This window comes from Penicillium canescens (assembly GCF_028828765.1).
Source record: "Penicillium canescens strain IBT 15451 chromosome Unknown utg000006l_segment0_segment0, whole genome shotgun sequence".
In the NCBI taxonomy this organism is placed as follows: Eukaryota; Fungi; Ascomycota; class Eurotiomycetes; order Eurotiales; family Aspergillaceae; genus Penicillium; species Penicillium canescens.
The window spans coordinates 2,492,139-2,506,490 of NW_026703968.1; the positions used below are offsets into that span (position 1 = coordinate 2,492,139).

The window sequence follows — 14,352 nt, forward strand, 5'->3', positions numbered from 1 at the left end:
CCCAGCCGATCAGGGGAAGGGGCTCGGAGCACGCGGCGCTCACGGAACAGGGACGGATGTCCCTGAAGGGGGGATTATGGCTCAAATGGCAGTCTCCGAGCTTTGCGACACGGACGGAGATTCAGGGGGCGAGAACATGAGCGTCATTCCGGGTCGGTCGGCGAGAGTAAAGCGAGGACAGGAGTTGGTAAAGTTGAGATATCGCGAAGCGGATCGGGGGACATCAATAGAACCGTAGAACGTCGAATCAGATCGAAGTCACGATATGGGGACCAGATCCTCCCAGAACAGAGAGAGGACGATCCAGGTCTAGGTCGAAGATTTGAGAGCTGAGAAGCAAAGGGGTACAAAAGGGGAAAAAGATGTTGTGGCTGGATCTCGGATTCCTCGTGCAGAAGAACGTGCCCCCCTCCTCCCGATAGATTGAGTGGACCACTGCGTAGGTATTTAACTTCTGAATACAGAATTATTCTAATAAATTATACTGTCTCGTAACCGGACATGTAGTGTAAACGAAACGTGGACCTATTCAAGGGGTACCTGGTACTTTTGGTGTCTACTGGGATTTAGGTGGGGGTTTAGGTATCAGCTACTTGCCTCCCACGTACCTAGGTTCCACTCGGTTGCCTTGGGATCTCCTACATAGCTAAGATTGATCTCTTTTTGAAACTGGTTCCTTCTTGTCTTACTCTGCATTCGATGTCTCTTCCAGACCGAGTCCTACGGTTCCCTAGATCCGATGAGGCTGGGGCATTTGTGCTCATTCATGTTTCACAGAACAGCTCGGCGCCTTTTGATTTAACCCTGACAGCAACTGAAGGAGAATCGCCCTATATCAGCTTATGTGGGTCGTTGTCAATGGAAGTTAAGGGAATTCATGGACTCACACAGTTAGGACAGTGAAGCAGGCACGCCTGAAAGACCTTCGCGCAAAGAACTATCAAGGGTCAGAGGATGACTGGGCCAACACAGTGTCCCTAATTCTGGGACAATCCTCTCCGCCATCGGATGAGCCGGATTGGGCCACTGGCCTTGAAACAGTGGCCACTATATCAGACTCTGAAGAGGACAAGGAAATTGTGATTACTATACGGAAGCGAGTGCAGACCATCACTGTTCGTGTCCTACCACTTTGTAATACATTTCGACTGACCGGCACTGTAGCAACGTCTCGGTGCGCTTGTATTGAAGCAAGACGACGAGCAAGCCGTGGAACTGTTCGAGTGGACTGGGATTGCCGTTATGCGAGCTGACATGCTGGAGCAACAAGTCTCCAGCCTAACTTCTCGTTATCGCCTCGCCGAGGACACAATACACAAGTTAAATGAACAGCTTGAAAACCTCATGCAGGCGAAGACCCAACATGAAACCCAACTGGTGACCAACTTCGCGCAGCTTTTGAATGAGAAAAAGCTCAAGATTCGCAATCAGCAACGCCTTCTGGCATCAGCGACTCCAGACGCAACTAAAGGTGAGGTCAACCAACCGAAGTATTCTAATTATCACACTATTGACTGAACAGCGATAGTCTCTGAAATCCAAGCTACTATCCCTGAAGAGGAGCACAGTGTCGCTGGACAACTCCATTCGACAAAAAGAAGCGCTCAGGGTTTGAGCGAGTCTGAGAACTCCGATGGATTTGAACAGATGCATCTCGATACGGAAAGGGCTAATCAAGACGCTATCAATGACCACGACACGGACGATGAGCGTTCAACTCCTCAGCCCCTAGAAGACGAGAACAACAGCACGACAGACGATGATGCGTCCCCGGATAATTCTGCTCATATGAAAACAGTCCCCCAAGCAAAGGACACAGCTCCCCCCCGAAGGGAGTTGCCGTTCATCAGAAGGGCTGGGGGAGCAACAACGAAGACTCCATCAACTATGACCCACGAAAATGCCGAAGAAACCGCCGGGGAGACTGATGACGATGAGCTGTGAATTGGGCCTAGATTGATTCAAGCAACCGGTCTCAGACAAGCAGGATCTGTGACATTCCGAGAGGGCAATTTATAGTATTTGAACTCATAGGTGCCTATACAGTGCTGTCTTTATAGACCCACTCCAGCTAGTACTTCCGCATGCCCGGAAAGTTTGTATCTTTACCTGGCTCTCATCAGAATCTCGTGAAAACGTATCTTCGGATGAAGTTAGGCCCTACTTTGAGATTAAGAAGGGCAACCATGAACTTGGCTACGCGTAAATGTGACAAGTCGTAATATCATCTCAAATGCCCATGGGATTGAGATTTTGGAGGTTCAGTCTTTTTATGTACAAGTCAACCACTACCGATTAATCCCAGGCGACACCGGAGAAGAGCGAAGAAGTCAACCGGAACCGGAAGGGTGTTCGAGATGATAGGGAAAAAAGCACAGAATATGAAAAGAAAACAGTACATCCAAAGGGAAGTTTAAGATGTGGTACAATAAAAACGCCTGCAACCATTAGAGAAACATAGAATCAGGTCATTCAGACCCCGATCTAGCCATACAAAGCCTGGGGAGACATCTCTCCTGCAGCCATGAAGTTGGTCTCAGGGTTTCCAGTAGCCTTGGCAGCAGAGGCACGAGCCATGGTGGGCGAGCTGAAACAGAGTTAGCGATGCAACACGATTGAACATAGGTGAAAGGGTACCCACCTTCGGGAGATAGCGTCAGTAAAGAAGAAGTCTTCGATAACCTTCTTGAAAGGAGCTCCAGTCGTCGAAGAGCCCTTGTTCTGGTCTACAAGTTGGACCTTGCTCAACGAGCCAACGGAAGTTGGCTCAACAACGTCGTAGCGACGCATCACAGGGCTGATCTCCTCCATGCGGTCACGAAGAGCCTCGATATCATCGTAAGGCAGTGGGGCACCAAGGAATTCGCTAGTCGCACGAATGATCTTCCAGTCATCACGAGCAGCCCCGGGGAGTGACGTGGCAGCACGGGTAACCTGAACACGACCCTCTGTGTTGACGTATGTGCCAGACTTTTCAGTGTAAGCGGCACCTGGTAGAACGACATCAGCAAGCTGGGCACCGCGGTCACCATGGTGTCCTTGGTAGACGACGAATGCGTCCTTGGGGATCTCGCTCTGGGCGACCTCGTCGGCGCCCAAGAGCCATACCATCTTTGGTGTAGTTTGAGCAACTTCCGAGGATGGCGCAGTGAAGCCAACTTCGTAAGCGCCAGCTCGAGACGCTGCGCGCTGGAGAACATTGTATCCTTGCCACTCAGGAGTGATGAAGTTGTCGGCATGCTTCTCGATAAAGCCGCCGACGGCCTCGAAGATTGCCTTGGCGTCGGGATGCTCCGCGGCAGCGCTACCAACGACGATCATTGGCCGTTGAGCGGCAGCAAGCTTTTTGCCAAACTCTCCGGACAAGGCAGTCTTCAAGGAAGAGACATCAGTACCGAGGTGGTCGAAGTCGAAGGTGCTCTCGAACTCCTCACCAACAAGACCAATCTCAAGATCGGACCTGAGATACTGCTTGCGGATGCGAGCGTTGAGGACTGCGGCTTCATGGCGAGGGTTTGTCGCAACCAGAAGAATGGCATCTGCTTCCTCTATGCCATAGATCTTGGAGTTGAACAGGTAGTTGGAACGAACATCAATACCGTGAGCGATAGGGGCGCTGCCACCTGGTTGATCGAGGGCGAGGTTGTCGGAGCCAAGCTTGTTCGCCAGGTCCTTCATGGCGACGAGCGACTCGGTATCAACCAAGTGTCCGGCAACAGCCTTGAACTCATTAGCTTGCGGCTGGAGCTTTTGGTGGGCCGCAGAGATTTCCATGAGAGCCTGTTCCCAGGTTGCGGGAACAAATTTGCCCTCCCGACGAATGAGCGGAGTGGTGAGCCTTTGGGTCTTTAGTCCATCGCACGCAAACCGCGACTTGTCGTTAATCCATTCCTCGTTGATATCATCATTCAACCTTGGGACGACTCGCATGACTTCCAGGCCTCTGCTATCGATGCGGATGTTAGAGCCAAGGGCATCAAGAACATCGATCGACTCGGTATGTTTCAGCTCCCATGGACGTGCCCGGAACGCATAAGGCTTTGAAGTCAGCGCACCAACTGGGCAAAGATCAATAACATTGCCTGACAGCTCCGAATCGAGGTTCTGCTCGAGGTAGGTTCCAATCTGCATGTCGTTTCCACGTCCAGTCGTTCCCAGTTCGGGGGCACCGGCAACGTCATTCATGAATCGGACACAACGAGTGCAGTGAATGCATCGGTTCATCGAAGTCTTGACCAGGGGCCCAATATTTTTATCCTCCACAGCACGCTTTCCGCCGGTTTCGTGGAATCGACCCCGGTCGGCACCATAACGCATCGACTGGTCTTGGAGATCGCACTCTCCTCCTTGGTCACAAACGGGGCAATCGAGGGGATGATTGGCAAGAAGGAACTCCATCACACCCTCTCTAGCCTTGTGAACCAGCGGCGAGTTCGTCTTGACCACCATACCCGGCTGTACTGGCCAGGCACAGGAGGCAACCGGCTTCGGGGCACGTTCGACTTCGACGAGACACATACGACCTGAATGTTTGGTTAGTATGTCTGCTTGTGTAAAAGGGAAGGAAGAAATCAATTCCACGTACAGTTTCCCGCAACCAGAAGTTTTCTTCAAGGACCTGAGGTTAGCAAAAATAACATGTGTGGCTCGATTCGAGGGCACATACTCATGATAACAGTATCTATTGCATGATTAGCGCCTGAAGTAGGGAGTCAATTGGCTAGTAATTGTCTTACCTGGGGACTGTTGCGCCTGCCTGCTCACAGGCTTGGATAAGAGCCGAACCGGCTTTCAAGGGAAGATGTGAGTAAAGGCCCAATGCATTGCCTAGGCTGGGGATTTACCTTCTACCGACACTTTCTTGCCATCTAGAGAACAAATGATCAGTTATTGGTCGACCCCGATAAACCAGACTGGGAGTGGACGTACCAATGGTGAGTTCCACCTCGGCCGCGCGAGGGGCTGTCGTCGCGAAGGTCCTGCGGGTGACCTTAGGAACCCGGAGAGACCGGGCGGCCGCACGGAACAGCTGCGGCCGCATGATTGAGAAGAAAACAGAGATGGGAGGGTGGGAAATAGGGTGAAGGGCGAGGGGGTGGAATCCTGGTGACAGTTGGGAGGTCAGAGAGAGCACTTTGCATCGGAATCTGCGGTTACATAATGGGGGTGCTGACCATACCTGAAGCTGACTAAGGACAACGCAAATGGATTCACGCGGATTGGCTCGGTTAGGCGGATAAACCCCTGCTCCGGCCTCCCTTCAAAACCATTCGTTTTGCCCCTTAATGATATTCTTTTCCTCATATAATCTCATTTCACGGGCATCATTTATTGTAGGAGACCGGCGTTTCCTGTTCCTTTTTCCTCTACAGTATGTCCCAAGAGCAGAATTGCGCCGTAGCTGGAGCTGTCAAGGGTTCGCCTAATGATGACTTTGTTCCTTACCGACGGTAGCTACATCACTCTTAATCCTTAGCGCTTATGACTAGGTCCTCATTATACTAGCTTATCAATGGTATACATTTTGGAGAGAAGTTTACACTTAACATTGCCACATCACATCTATTGAAAGTCGGGTTTCGGTTTTGTAAATTTGACAGTTGTACAACCGATGGGGCTGGCAAGAACATGCCTTGCGCCAAAGTAAACGACCCAGATGGGTCAAAAGAGAAGGGGATATTAACGTAACCTCCCCGAACAACACCGCAACGCCATCATATCGTACACTGAACTAATGAAACAGGTGCTAAGCTGCTGCTTGGGAATCACTGACCTGCCAAGTGGATTCTTGCTTGGTTCCTGGCAACCATGTACGAGAAACACTGGCTCCTCTAGGTCGCACACGCCCCGGTCCATCATCTTCCTTCTTGGAGCTGTTTGCTGCCGCATGTGAGTTGTTAAGATTGGATGCCTCATAGTTTCTACCTGCGGGAAAGGCATAGCCATTCGAGTCCCACGGTTTGCTCGAATGTCGCACATTCATCGGAAGTATGGACTTTTCGGCACGGAAATGATCTGCATTTGCCCTTTGGTCGGCCACATCGTCGTGGCTGTTGCGGTCGTAAAGGTAGAGACCCACGAAAGTGAGACAAATACCAATTGCTTGAATCGGCGTGGTCGAGCTCCCAAACCAGACAATCGCCACCACAATCACAAATACGCGCTTGACCAAGGATGCGACAGAGTATGACACGGGAGAGATCATCGACAAGAGTACAAAGGCCAAGATGTTCTGGGCAAAATGTGAAACTCCGTTGAAGATGAACTCGATGAGAAGTGCACCATGGTCCAGTGACCCTTTCTTCTCCGAGAGCGATATCACACCATCATTGATAAAATCAGATACCAATGGGTAACCCTCGGTGACAAACCAAATAGGCAGAGTGAGGAAAAAGGCCAGCCCAGAGCAATAGCAAAGGAGATTGAGTTTGTCTAACTTGCGTCGCCCCGGATTCTGCAGTTCTGATTCCGCACGATCTGCCTCGTTGAAAAGCTTCTTTGAAAAAATGTTCTGCGAAACAAACACAATAGCTGCGGCGAATGCGCAAAAAATCCCGAAAAAATTTGTGGAAACCCCAGTCGAGCACGCAAGCATCACTCCCATAGTAAGTGGGACTAATGATAAATATGTTGCCCGTGCATAGCGGATGCGGAACAAAACCCTGTACGCGAGAACCGTGAAAAGAGGGGAAAGACCCTTGATAGTATGGACCAAAGAAACGGGAATTTGTGCCGTGGCCATTGAGCTGAGAATGTGACCGGCTAGTTGAAATACTGCCAGAGGCAGGGCTGTAGATATGACCTCTCGGGACGGATAGCGGATACCATGTTGAAGTACCGGGATACTTTGTCGTAATCGAGGTATAATCGTGGAAAGATATACCAACAACAAACACCAAAAGGAGACGAATGCGAATTGGACGATGGTCAGAGTAATAGGCATCGGAAGGGCGTTCAAGATCGACTTCGATGACGTGTTTGTGAGGGCTGAGGTAAAGTACCAAATGACACACAGCGCCTTTGGGATGTGTTAGCGCAATCAAGACCCGCCAACCAGTTCATGAAACCACATACAGTCAATCGGTAGGATACTGGCGCCCGGAGAGCTTCGGCCAACTCGTGGGCGTTGGCACTCATGCTGCCGTTGCGCGTTCTAATGGTTGATATGGCCTCGCTAATACTCTTCCGTGGGCGATGCTTGGGGTTTCTCAATGGCCCGTTGCCATGTTCTCGCGAGTAGAAACTAGTTTTCCGGGGTTCCCAAAGCTCGTTTGGGGCATATTTGATGGAAGCACTTCGGTTTGGACGAGTTGTCCCCGCGACTGTCTCAATGGTGTCCTCATAGGGTGGAAATTTATCAATGGGGCTGCTGGTTGATTGCGAGGCGGAGGACTTTGGTATTTGCAATTCAGTTTGTCGCATGGAGGAGCGTCGCCCATGACCGGTCACTGTGGTTGTGGCCATATTCTGGGGGAGGAAGACGTTAAAGAAAGCAAGCGCGAAAGACACCCGGTGTCACTTACCAAGGACCTGAATTCCGAGAGTTGGTTGTTGGATGGGGGTTGAGAAAGGGTGGGCTGGGTACGATGACGAATCTCCCTGAGCGAATAAGCGTCGAGTATAAAGGACACACGCTTCCGGACACTGTCGCCGGACTGAGAGAAATAAGGGATTTGATAAAACGACAAGGTAGAAATTGATTGAAAGGATATCTTGAACTCGCTTTTAATTTTAAGATGGATAATTCGGCAACCTCCGATGTAGTTACATGTACCCGTATACCCGTACCATTTCCCTAATATCTTGACGTTTCTATTAATAAGTTAAACACCATGTACACTTATGTGTAGTCAAGTTAACTTAACGCTAAGTTAACTTAACTTGCAATGTGATTGATCTCGTATATCACGTGATGTAATGTGAGGATATATCTATACTTCAGTTGAATTTTTGCTCAAATACTTAGATGCTCTATTTCTTGACATTTAACATTTGTACTTTCTCAAGCTTTAGATATATACGTGGATATTAATATGAACTATAGATACTCTGATTATCTAGGGAGCAAAACGCACTTCAGGCTCACCAAGTTTGAAGACCTATACTTAGTTTAGGAACACGAAGAATTCCCAATAAATGCATAGAATACCTTGCCGGAGTTAAACCCGTGGTTTCGTAGAGCTGTAAATGTTCGTTGCTGTTTCCAGCTTTGCCTCGTGCTCCTTCCTGGTCTTCTTACTCTTGCCCTCACTTCTTTCTCTCCTTCCCACTTCTCTCTTCTCTTTATCTCATGTTCTTCAACTTCATCTCCTGAAATCCCCAAATGTTTACTGTCATCTCGTGAGAATTTGCCCAGAATCCTTTTCGTTGCATGTAAACTCACTTGGTTGCAACAAGCCTCTCTGTCCCAACCTTCACTCGGCGGCTTTCTCACATTTTCTTTCTTTTCGTCTTTTCTAGTTTCTCTTTTCTGATTCTGTCTCTGTTTTCATCTCTGTTAGTTGACAAAATGTCTACCCTAAGCGGGCCTTCGACCCTTGGTCGCATAGGTAACGAAACACACTTTATTCCCCATGATGGCATCGATGTGCGAGCTCTCTCTTTTGGACACGAACAATCGGTATGCCCCTTTCACATGACGGCTTTGAAATGAGTTCATCACATGCTGACTGTGCCGCTCATTATAGGGACACCAAACCCCAACTACTCGCTATGGCTCTTCTGGTCCTATGGAAGTCTCTCGTCATGGAAATACGCAACTTTCATCTAGTGATGGGGCAGAGCATTCGTTGAGCAAGGTGTGTCTCTCATGGTACCGATTATTTGTGCATGTGATCTCACAATCCCAGAAGCAGAAGCTAGATCACATCAAAGCTGAACCTTTGAGTGGACAGCCATCGGATATTGAGAGGATACTGGCAAATCTCTCTCCCAAATCTATCCAAACCACGCGTTCCGAAGCTGAACCTTCCTCTGGACCGTCCCAGGTCGCCCCAATTCTCAAATCACTGCCAAATCCATACACCACAGTTCCTCATCAGCCCTACAGCCAGGAGGATAACACGGTGGAGTTGCGTCGTCTCAAGCAAGAGCTGCTGGCTGCAAACTCAAAAATAGCTTTGCAGGAGCAAGAGCTCGCCCAGACCCGCGTGATAAAGCATACCTTGGACCAAGCTCTTGGTTTCCCATCCGAGGCAGATTTCAGCAGTCGTGAGATAAGAGAACAAACCATCAGTCCCTTGCAGAACGTTTTCAATGGGTCGAGGTCTGCTTTCGGCCAATTCCAAGATTCTTGGGCTGGCCAAGACGACTCACAGTCTGATATCTCAGAGCCATTGTCTACAGGACCCTACGGTGGATCTCGTGGGCCGTGGGCACGTCTTGAGCCTGCTCTCGACGGGGACTACAGTGTGCCTTCTTTGGCCTCTAACAATCCCGCAAGCCAGGATCCTAGCCGATTCTGGGCCACTTCTGGTATCTATCCTCCGTTCACGGGATCCTCATCTCTGCAATTCCAGAGAATTCTTTCGAGACCATCGGCCAGTCCATGCGGGTTCTACTCGGGCCCCATCGGCGACCAGACGCAGTTTCCCGCAGGCACAGTTACTGGACCTCGTCGCATTAACACTCAATGCAGCCGTGGCGGGTCTCTGTTCCCAACCCAGTCCACTCCTTGGAGTGATTTCTCTTCTGCATCTTCCAGTGACCAGACCCCGAAGTCAACGACGTCACCCGCAAAGAGGCCTCTCAGTGCTTTACAACAGGCCGGCCTTTACCCAGTGCCTTCTTACCATCCTCGGGCAATTGGAAGCCCTCTTTCTCCTACTGCCAGTGAGTTCATGGGTTCTAGTGCTAATGATAGCTCTTGGTCCACTTCCGCGGTAAGAATCCGGGTCAGCATGCATCCTTCGTTTGAACTTACTCTGATATTTTCTAGACGAGCGGCAATTCCATCCAAACATACGTGTCGCCGCTTGAGCCTCTCAACTACCGACGGCTCCTGGACAAGAACGTGTCGTGTGATTGGAAATATATTGTAGACAAAATAGTCTGCAGTAACGATCAACAAGCTTCGATTTTCTTGCAACAAAAGCTGAAAGTCGGCACAACCGAACAGAAACATGATATCATCGAGGCAATTGTTCACCAAGCCTACCCACTCATGGTCAATCGCTTTGGAAATTTCCTTGTCCAACGCTGTTTTGAGCACGGAACCCCAGAGCAGGTTGTTGCCATCGCCAATGCAATCAGAGGCAATACACTAAATCTGAGCATGGATCCATTTGGCTGCCATGTGATTCAAAAGGCTTTTGACTGTGTCCCAGAGGAACACAAAGCTTTCATGGTGCATGAGCTTCTTCGCAGAATTCCCGAGACGGTGATCCATCGGTATTCCTGTCATGTTTGGCAAAAGCTCTTCGAGCTTCGGTGGAGTGGCGAGCCTCCACAGGTGATGATCAAAGTGAACGAGGCACTACAGGGAATGTGGCACGAGGTTGCTCTGGGGGAGACGGGAAGCTTAGTTGTTCAAAACATCTTTGAAAATTGCGTCGAGGATGAAAAAGTGAGTGTCCCTGACCCCTTGAGCGTCTCATACCGATGGAGGATTTCCCTTCTCTTGGGTAACTTATTCTTTCAACGAATACTAATGGTTAGAAGCGACCGGCAATTGAAGAAGTGTTGGCAAAGATTGATGTACTCGCTCATGGGCAATTCGGAAATTGGTGCATCCAACACATCTGTGAGCACGGTGCTCCTCATGACAAGAGCCGTGCTGTGGAGCATGCTCTCCACTGGGCTGTCGATTATAGCATGGATCAGTTTGCGTCTAAGATCGTGGAAAAATGCCTCAAGATCGGAGGTACGGAGTTCATGGATCGGTATCTCACTCGCGTCTGCATCGGGCGTTCTGACCGACCTCGCATGCCATTGATTGATAGTAAGTTGCTCAGACCTTGACCCAGAGACAACATAAAAAGCACAATACTAACTTATATTTAGTAGCGGGAGACCAGTATGGCAATTATCTTATCCAATGGATTTTGATGAATGCTCCGTCACACCAACGAGAGGTTGTGGCCAGTCATATCAGGTACTACTTACCCCAGCTCAAGTACTGAACCGTTTCAAGGCTAACCTGGTTTTGATCAGAAAACACATGGTCTCCCTTCGTGGCTCCAAGTTCGGCTCTCGTGTGGCTATGCTTTGCTGTAACCCGTCTCATGCTACTCGCCCAGGTCCCGGTGCCGGTATGCAAATCGGTCGCTTCAACAACTTCAATGAAGACAAGTTTTCTACCACGAGCCAGCCCGGTGGTCGATTCGGCCGTGGACATCAATGGGGACCCAATTATGCTCCCGTCCATTGAGTCTGTCTCTTGACGCCCTCTGATCGTCCACGAAGAAAAACGACAAACGAAAAAACGAAAAAAAGAAAAAAATCCCCCCATGTTACTGATTGCGTTAATCATTTTACCCTGTTTCCAGGTCTAACAGCTTGTGTCTCATTACCTGCCAGCGTTCATTCAATATTGTTCAATCCAACTGCTCATCAATCTTGCGAGTCATTACTGCTTGCCGATTTATCAGATTGGCTTGCTATTCCCAATCATCATTGTGCTATTCAGTCGGATGGATCAAAGCTTTCAGCGTGTCATGTTAATTACAGAGAAAATGATATCGTTATTCCAATATTCTAATCTTATCTCAATATCGCCGAGTACCTCAGGGAGCACCAGTTGCGGTCTCACTGGGAGCGGTTTCCAGGTCTTCCTTCTCCCAGGGTTTCCGTCGTCGGGGTTTCTCGCTTGAGATATCATGTCCAGTCAACACTGTATCCGGTATGTCCTGGATTCCGGGAATTGGTTGTCCAGTAGTGATCAGTTCCACAATATGCGCAAACGACGACGGATAAGCGGGCTCTGCATTTGTTGAACCCGCCATGTTCTGTTCTGGGGATAAGCCAGTAGATGTCTGCGACGAGTCTTCCTGGCTGTCTGGAATTTGGGACTTTCCCGTTGACTGTGACGCCAACCATGACTTGAAGACCGCAAAGTCAATCGCTGGGGCGAGCTTTTCTTTTCTGTGGCCCAGTGGCATATTAGTCTTTAAATATATCTATATAACCCATAGAATGCAACTATACCGTGAGTAAAAGAAACACTTTGCTTGTAAAACAAGGTCATCATCTCGATTCATCTCTGCCTCAGTGGCGGGGGTGTCGGGGTGACCGAGTATGATTGAGAGACCATTGGCAAATTCGGGATCTGTATGGAAAGAATACGACAGTACTCGCTCGAAATCTTGAATCGAAGGTTGCGCCATCGTTGAGGAATATATGTTTGAAGGATACCTGAGATGCGGAGGCGGCGTGGGGCTAGTCAAGCTAACCGAGGCCCGTTGACCTTATATCGAACCACCGATTGCAACTCTGTATCCTACAAAGTGTATGCGAAGAATTTACTATAGGTTCAAATCTTGTGCTCTTCCTTCCCCGCTTCTTTAGATTGTTGTATTTCTGTACGTACAGGCGCCTTGCTCCATGCCGCCCTTTGGGCTTGTGAAAATGAAGATAAATGGGATATCCCGCGAGTGACGCCAAACCCATGCAATTTTGAAATAATCACCAGCCCTAGATTGTGGTATCCATGCCATCAGCTGTTGGTTTGGGCGCGGAGTGCAGGCTTGCACTTCTACTTTGGCACCCAGGACAGTTGTGTACGACCTCATGTGCGAAGAGATCGCAGTCGATACAGAAATGGTTCTGACACGCTGTACACTCGTAGCGACTGCTCACACTCATTCCCTTGGTATGGTTCTCGGTCCCTTGCCATTGATCCTCTGGGGGAACGGGTGGGAAAGAAATACCGCAGGCAAAGCAAGCAGAGCTTTGCGAGGCTCGACGCCACGGCACCTCGACCCAGTTGATCAAGGGGAATAGATGATGATACGAGCGTGCCAGGTGAGTTGAGAGAATTAATGTAAGTCCACAGGATGGACACTCCGCAGGAAGACTACACACTTTGCTATTGCATCGTGAGCAGAGATAGCCTCCTCGCGAGGGCTTTGAATGACATGCGCATAGAGAAGGGCTGGACTCCACTGTACGAGAAGGGAACCCCATCATTAGCAAAGAGCTCGCAGATTCCTTTTGGTAATAAGCAGCCGGGGGTGTCGTTACGTCCATCATCAGCTCTCGAAAGTGTTGTTCATTCAGTGCCACTCCATACGCTGTCTCGTCCCCGCCACTTGTTTTGGTGCAAAGCTCACGGCAGATTGCAACCTGCGCGGCGAGACCGACGATCCCAACTCGGATCTTGTCGCTGATCAGGGTACTTATCGTTTGGTGGATGTCTCCAGGGTCAGAGGAGAGGAGAGACCCAAAGATGATCAACACCTCACGAGTGCCATGGCTCGGGGTATGGCTACATTCATGGATTAGTTTTGTTCGGGTAGGCTGTCGCCGACACGGGGACATACAAAAGCGCACCACGTGCCATCTCTAATCCGTTTTGGAGGCTGGGAAGACCTTTGGGATCCTGTGTTTTTAGCGCTTGGATGGCCGCGAGATGCTCCGTTGGATTGCCGCTCATATCACTGACTCGAAGGGCAAGACCATCTCTCAGTCCAAGGACGCCGAGCTGGGAAATGGGGTTTTGCTCAAAGAATTCTCTCACAAACTCCTGGGCATATCGAAGCGTTAACAGGTACCGTGTCGGTCGTAGGTCTTTCTCGGACATGGACTGTGAAAGATCGATTATGAGGATGAGATGTCGAATGATACCGCGCTGCAGTGGTGTCGTATCTTTCAATAGCCTGCGCGATGGGAACAAGTTAGCAACGAGACGGATAATCAATCAACGAGGCTCACCTTTTCCGTTTGCCTGCCTCCAGAAGGCCCTCGACGGTCGAATTAATGGTTCCATCTGCACCTTCCACCAGAGTCTCCCAGGTTCTGGATAGCTCCCATTCTGCGCCTCCGCGCTGCTTTCTTTTCCTGGCCCGTGTGTCGCCTCGAGTCACCTGAAGATCATCTTCATCCTCTGTTACCTCGCCCACATATTCTTCGTCGGAGTCGGCCATAGTTGCAGTTGTGTGAAGGAGGCGGAATCGTTACCCGTTGAAAATGGGTCCAAGCTCCGACGGAGCTCCGTTTGAAGATGCAAACTCTTTTCTTTCCTTTCTGTTCCTCCTCCCTTCCACCGTCGTTTTCTTTTTCAGGTATCCGACGATAGCCGTAGACGGTTAAGCTAAACCCACCGATGTGGGGGAGAAGATCCGTTGCGAGACGAGCTGGCGTAGCAGTTGAAGCCTTCCGTCCAGTCTCTCTCCGCCCCTCCCCCTCCTCTTCTCT

General features: G+C 49.8%; 6 protein-coding genes across 6 annotated transcripts; 2 read left to right on the top strand and 4 right to left on the bottom strand.

Annotated features, from left to right (window-relative positions):
* Positions 1-699: 699 nt before the first annotated feature.
* Positions 700-1,944, top strand: N7446_009911 (uncharacterized protein; the record flags this gene model as incomplete). The annotated part of the gene is made up of 4 exons (XM_058518656.1): positions 700-844; positions 901-1,115; positions 1,165-1,471; positions 1,529-1,944. The coding sequence occupies 4 exons, from the start codon at positions 700-702 to the stop codon at positions 1,942-1,944; spliced, it is 1,083 nt and encodes a 360-aa protein (XP_058369444.1).
* Positions 1,945-2,484: 540 nt separating this feature from the next.
* On the bottom strand, positions 2,485-5,041 carry N7446_009912 (putative NADH-ubiquinone oxidoreductase, subunit G; the record flags this gene model as incomplete). Its single annotated transcript, XM_058518657.1, has 7 exons — positions 2,485-2,587; positions 2,642-4,523; positions 4,586-4,608; positions 4,667-4,681; positions 4,737-4,788; positions 4,845-4,868; positions 4,930-5,041. The coding sequence occupies 7 exons, from the start codon at positions 5,039-5,041 to the stop codon at positions 2,485-2,487; spliced, it is 2,211 nt and encodes a 736-aa protein (XP_058369445.1).
* A 705-nt stretch (positions 5,042-5,746) lies between these two features.
* N7446_009913 (putative ER to Golgi transport protein (Sly41)) lies at positions 5,747-7,791 on the bottom strand (the record flags this gene model as incomplete). Its single annotated transcript, XM_058518658.1, has 4 exons — positions 5,747-7,018; positions 7,075-7,467; positions 7,524-7,655; positions 7,789-7,791. The coding sequence occupies 4 exons, from the start codon at positions 7,789-7,791 to the stop codon at positions 5,747-5,749; spliced, it is 1,800 nt and encodes a 599-aa protein (XP_058369446.1).
* A 718-nt stretch (positions 7,792-8,509) lies between these two features.
* Positions 8,510-11,368, top strand: N7446_009914 (Pumilio-family RNA binding repeat-containing protein; the record flags this gene model as incomplete). Its single annotated transcript, XM_058518659.1, has 7 exons — positions 8,510-8,620; positions 8,688-8,798; positions 8,850-9,881; positions 9,938-10,564; positions 10,660-10,939; positions 11,002-11,092; positions 11,152-11,368. 7 exons carry the CDS (start codon positions 8,510-8,512, stop codon positions 11,366-11,368), a joined length of 2,469 nt encoding a protein of 822 aa, XP_058369447.1.
* Positions 11,369-11,723: 355 nt separating this feature from the next.
* Positions 11,724-12,323, bottom strand: N7446_009915 (DUF5572 domain-containing protein; the record flags this gene model as incomplete). The annotated part of the gene is made up of 2 exons (XM_058518660.1): positions 11,724-12,081; positions 12,145-12,323. The coding sequence occupies 2 exons, from the start codon at positions 12,321-12,323 to the stop codon at positions 11,724-11,726; spliced, it is 537 nt and encodes a 178-aa protein (XP_058369448.1).
* A 307-nt stretch (positions 12,324-12,630) lies between these two features.
* Positions 12,631-14,081, bottom strand: N7446_009916 (TFIIH/NER complex subunit SSL1; the record flags this gene model as incomplete). Its single annotated transcript, XM_058518661.1, has 3 exons — positions 12,631-13,423; positions 13,479-13,814; positions 13,870-14,081. 3 exons carry the CDS (start codon positions 14,079-14,081, stop codon positions 12,631-12,633), a joined length of 1,341 nt encoding a protein of 446 aa, XP_058369449.1.
* Positions 14,082-14,352: the final 271 nt, after the last annotated feature.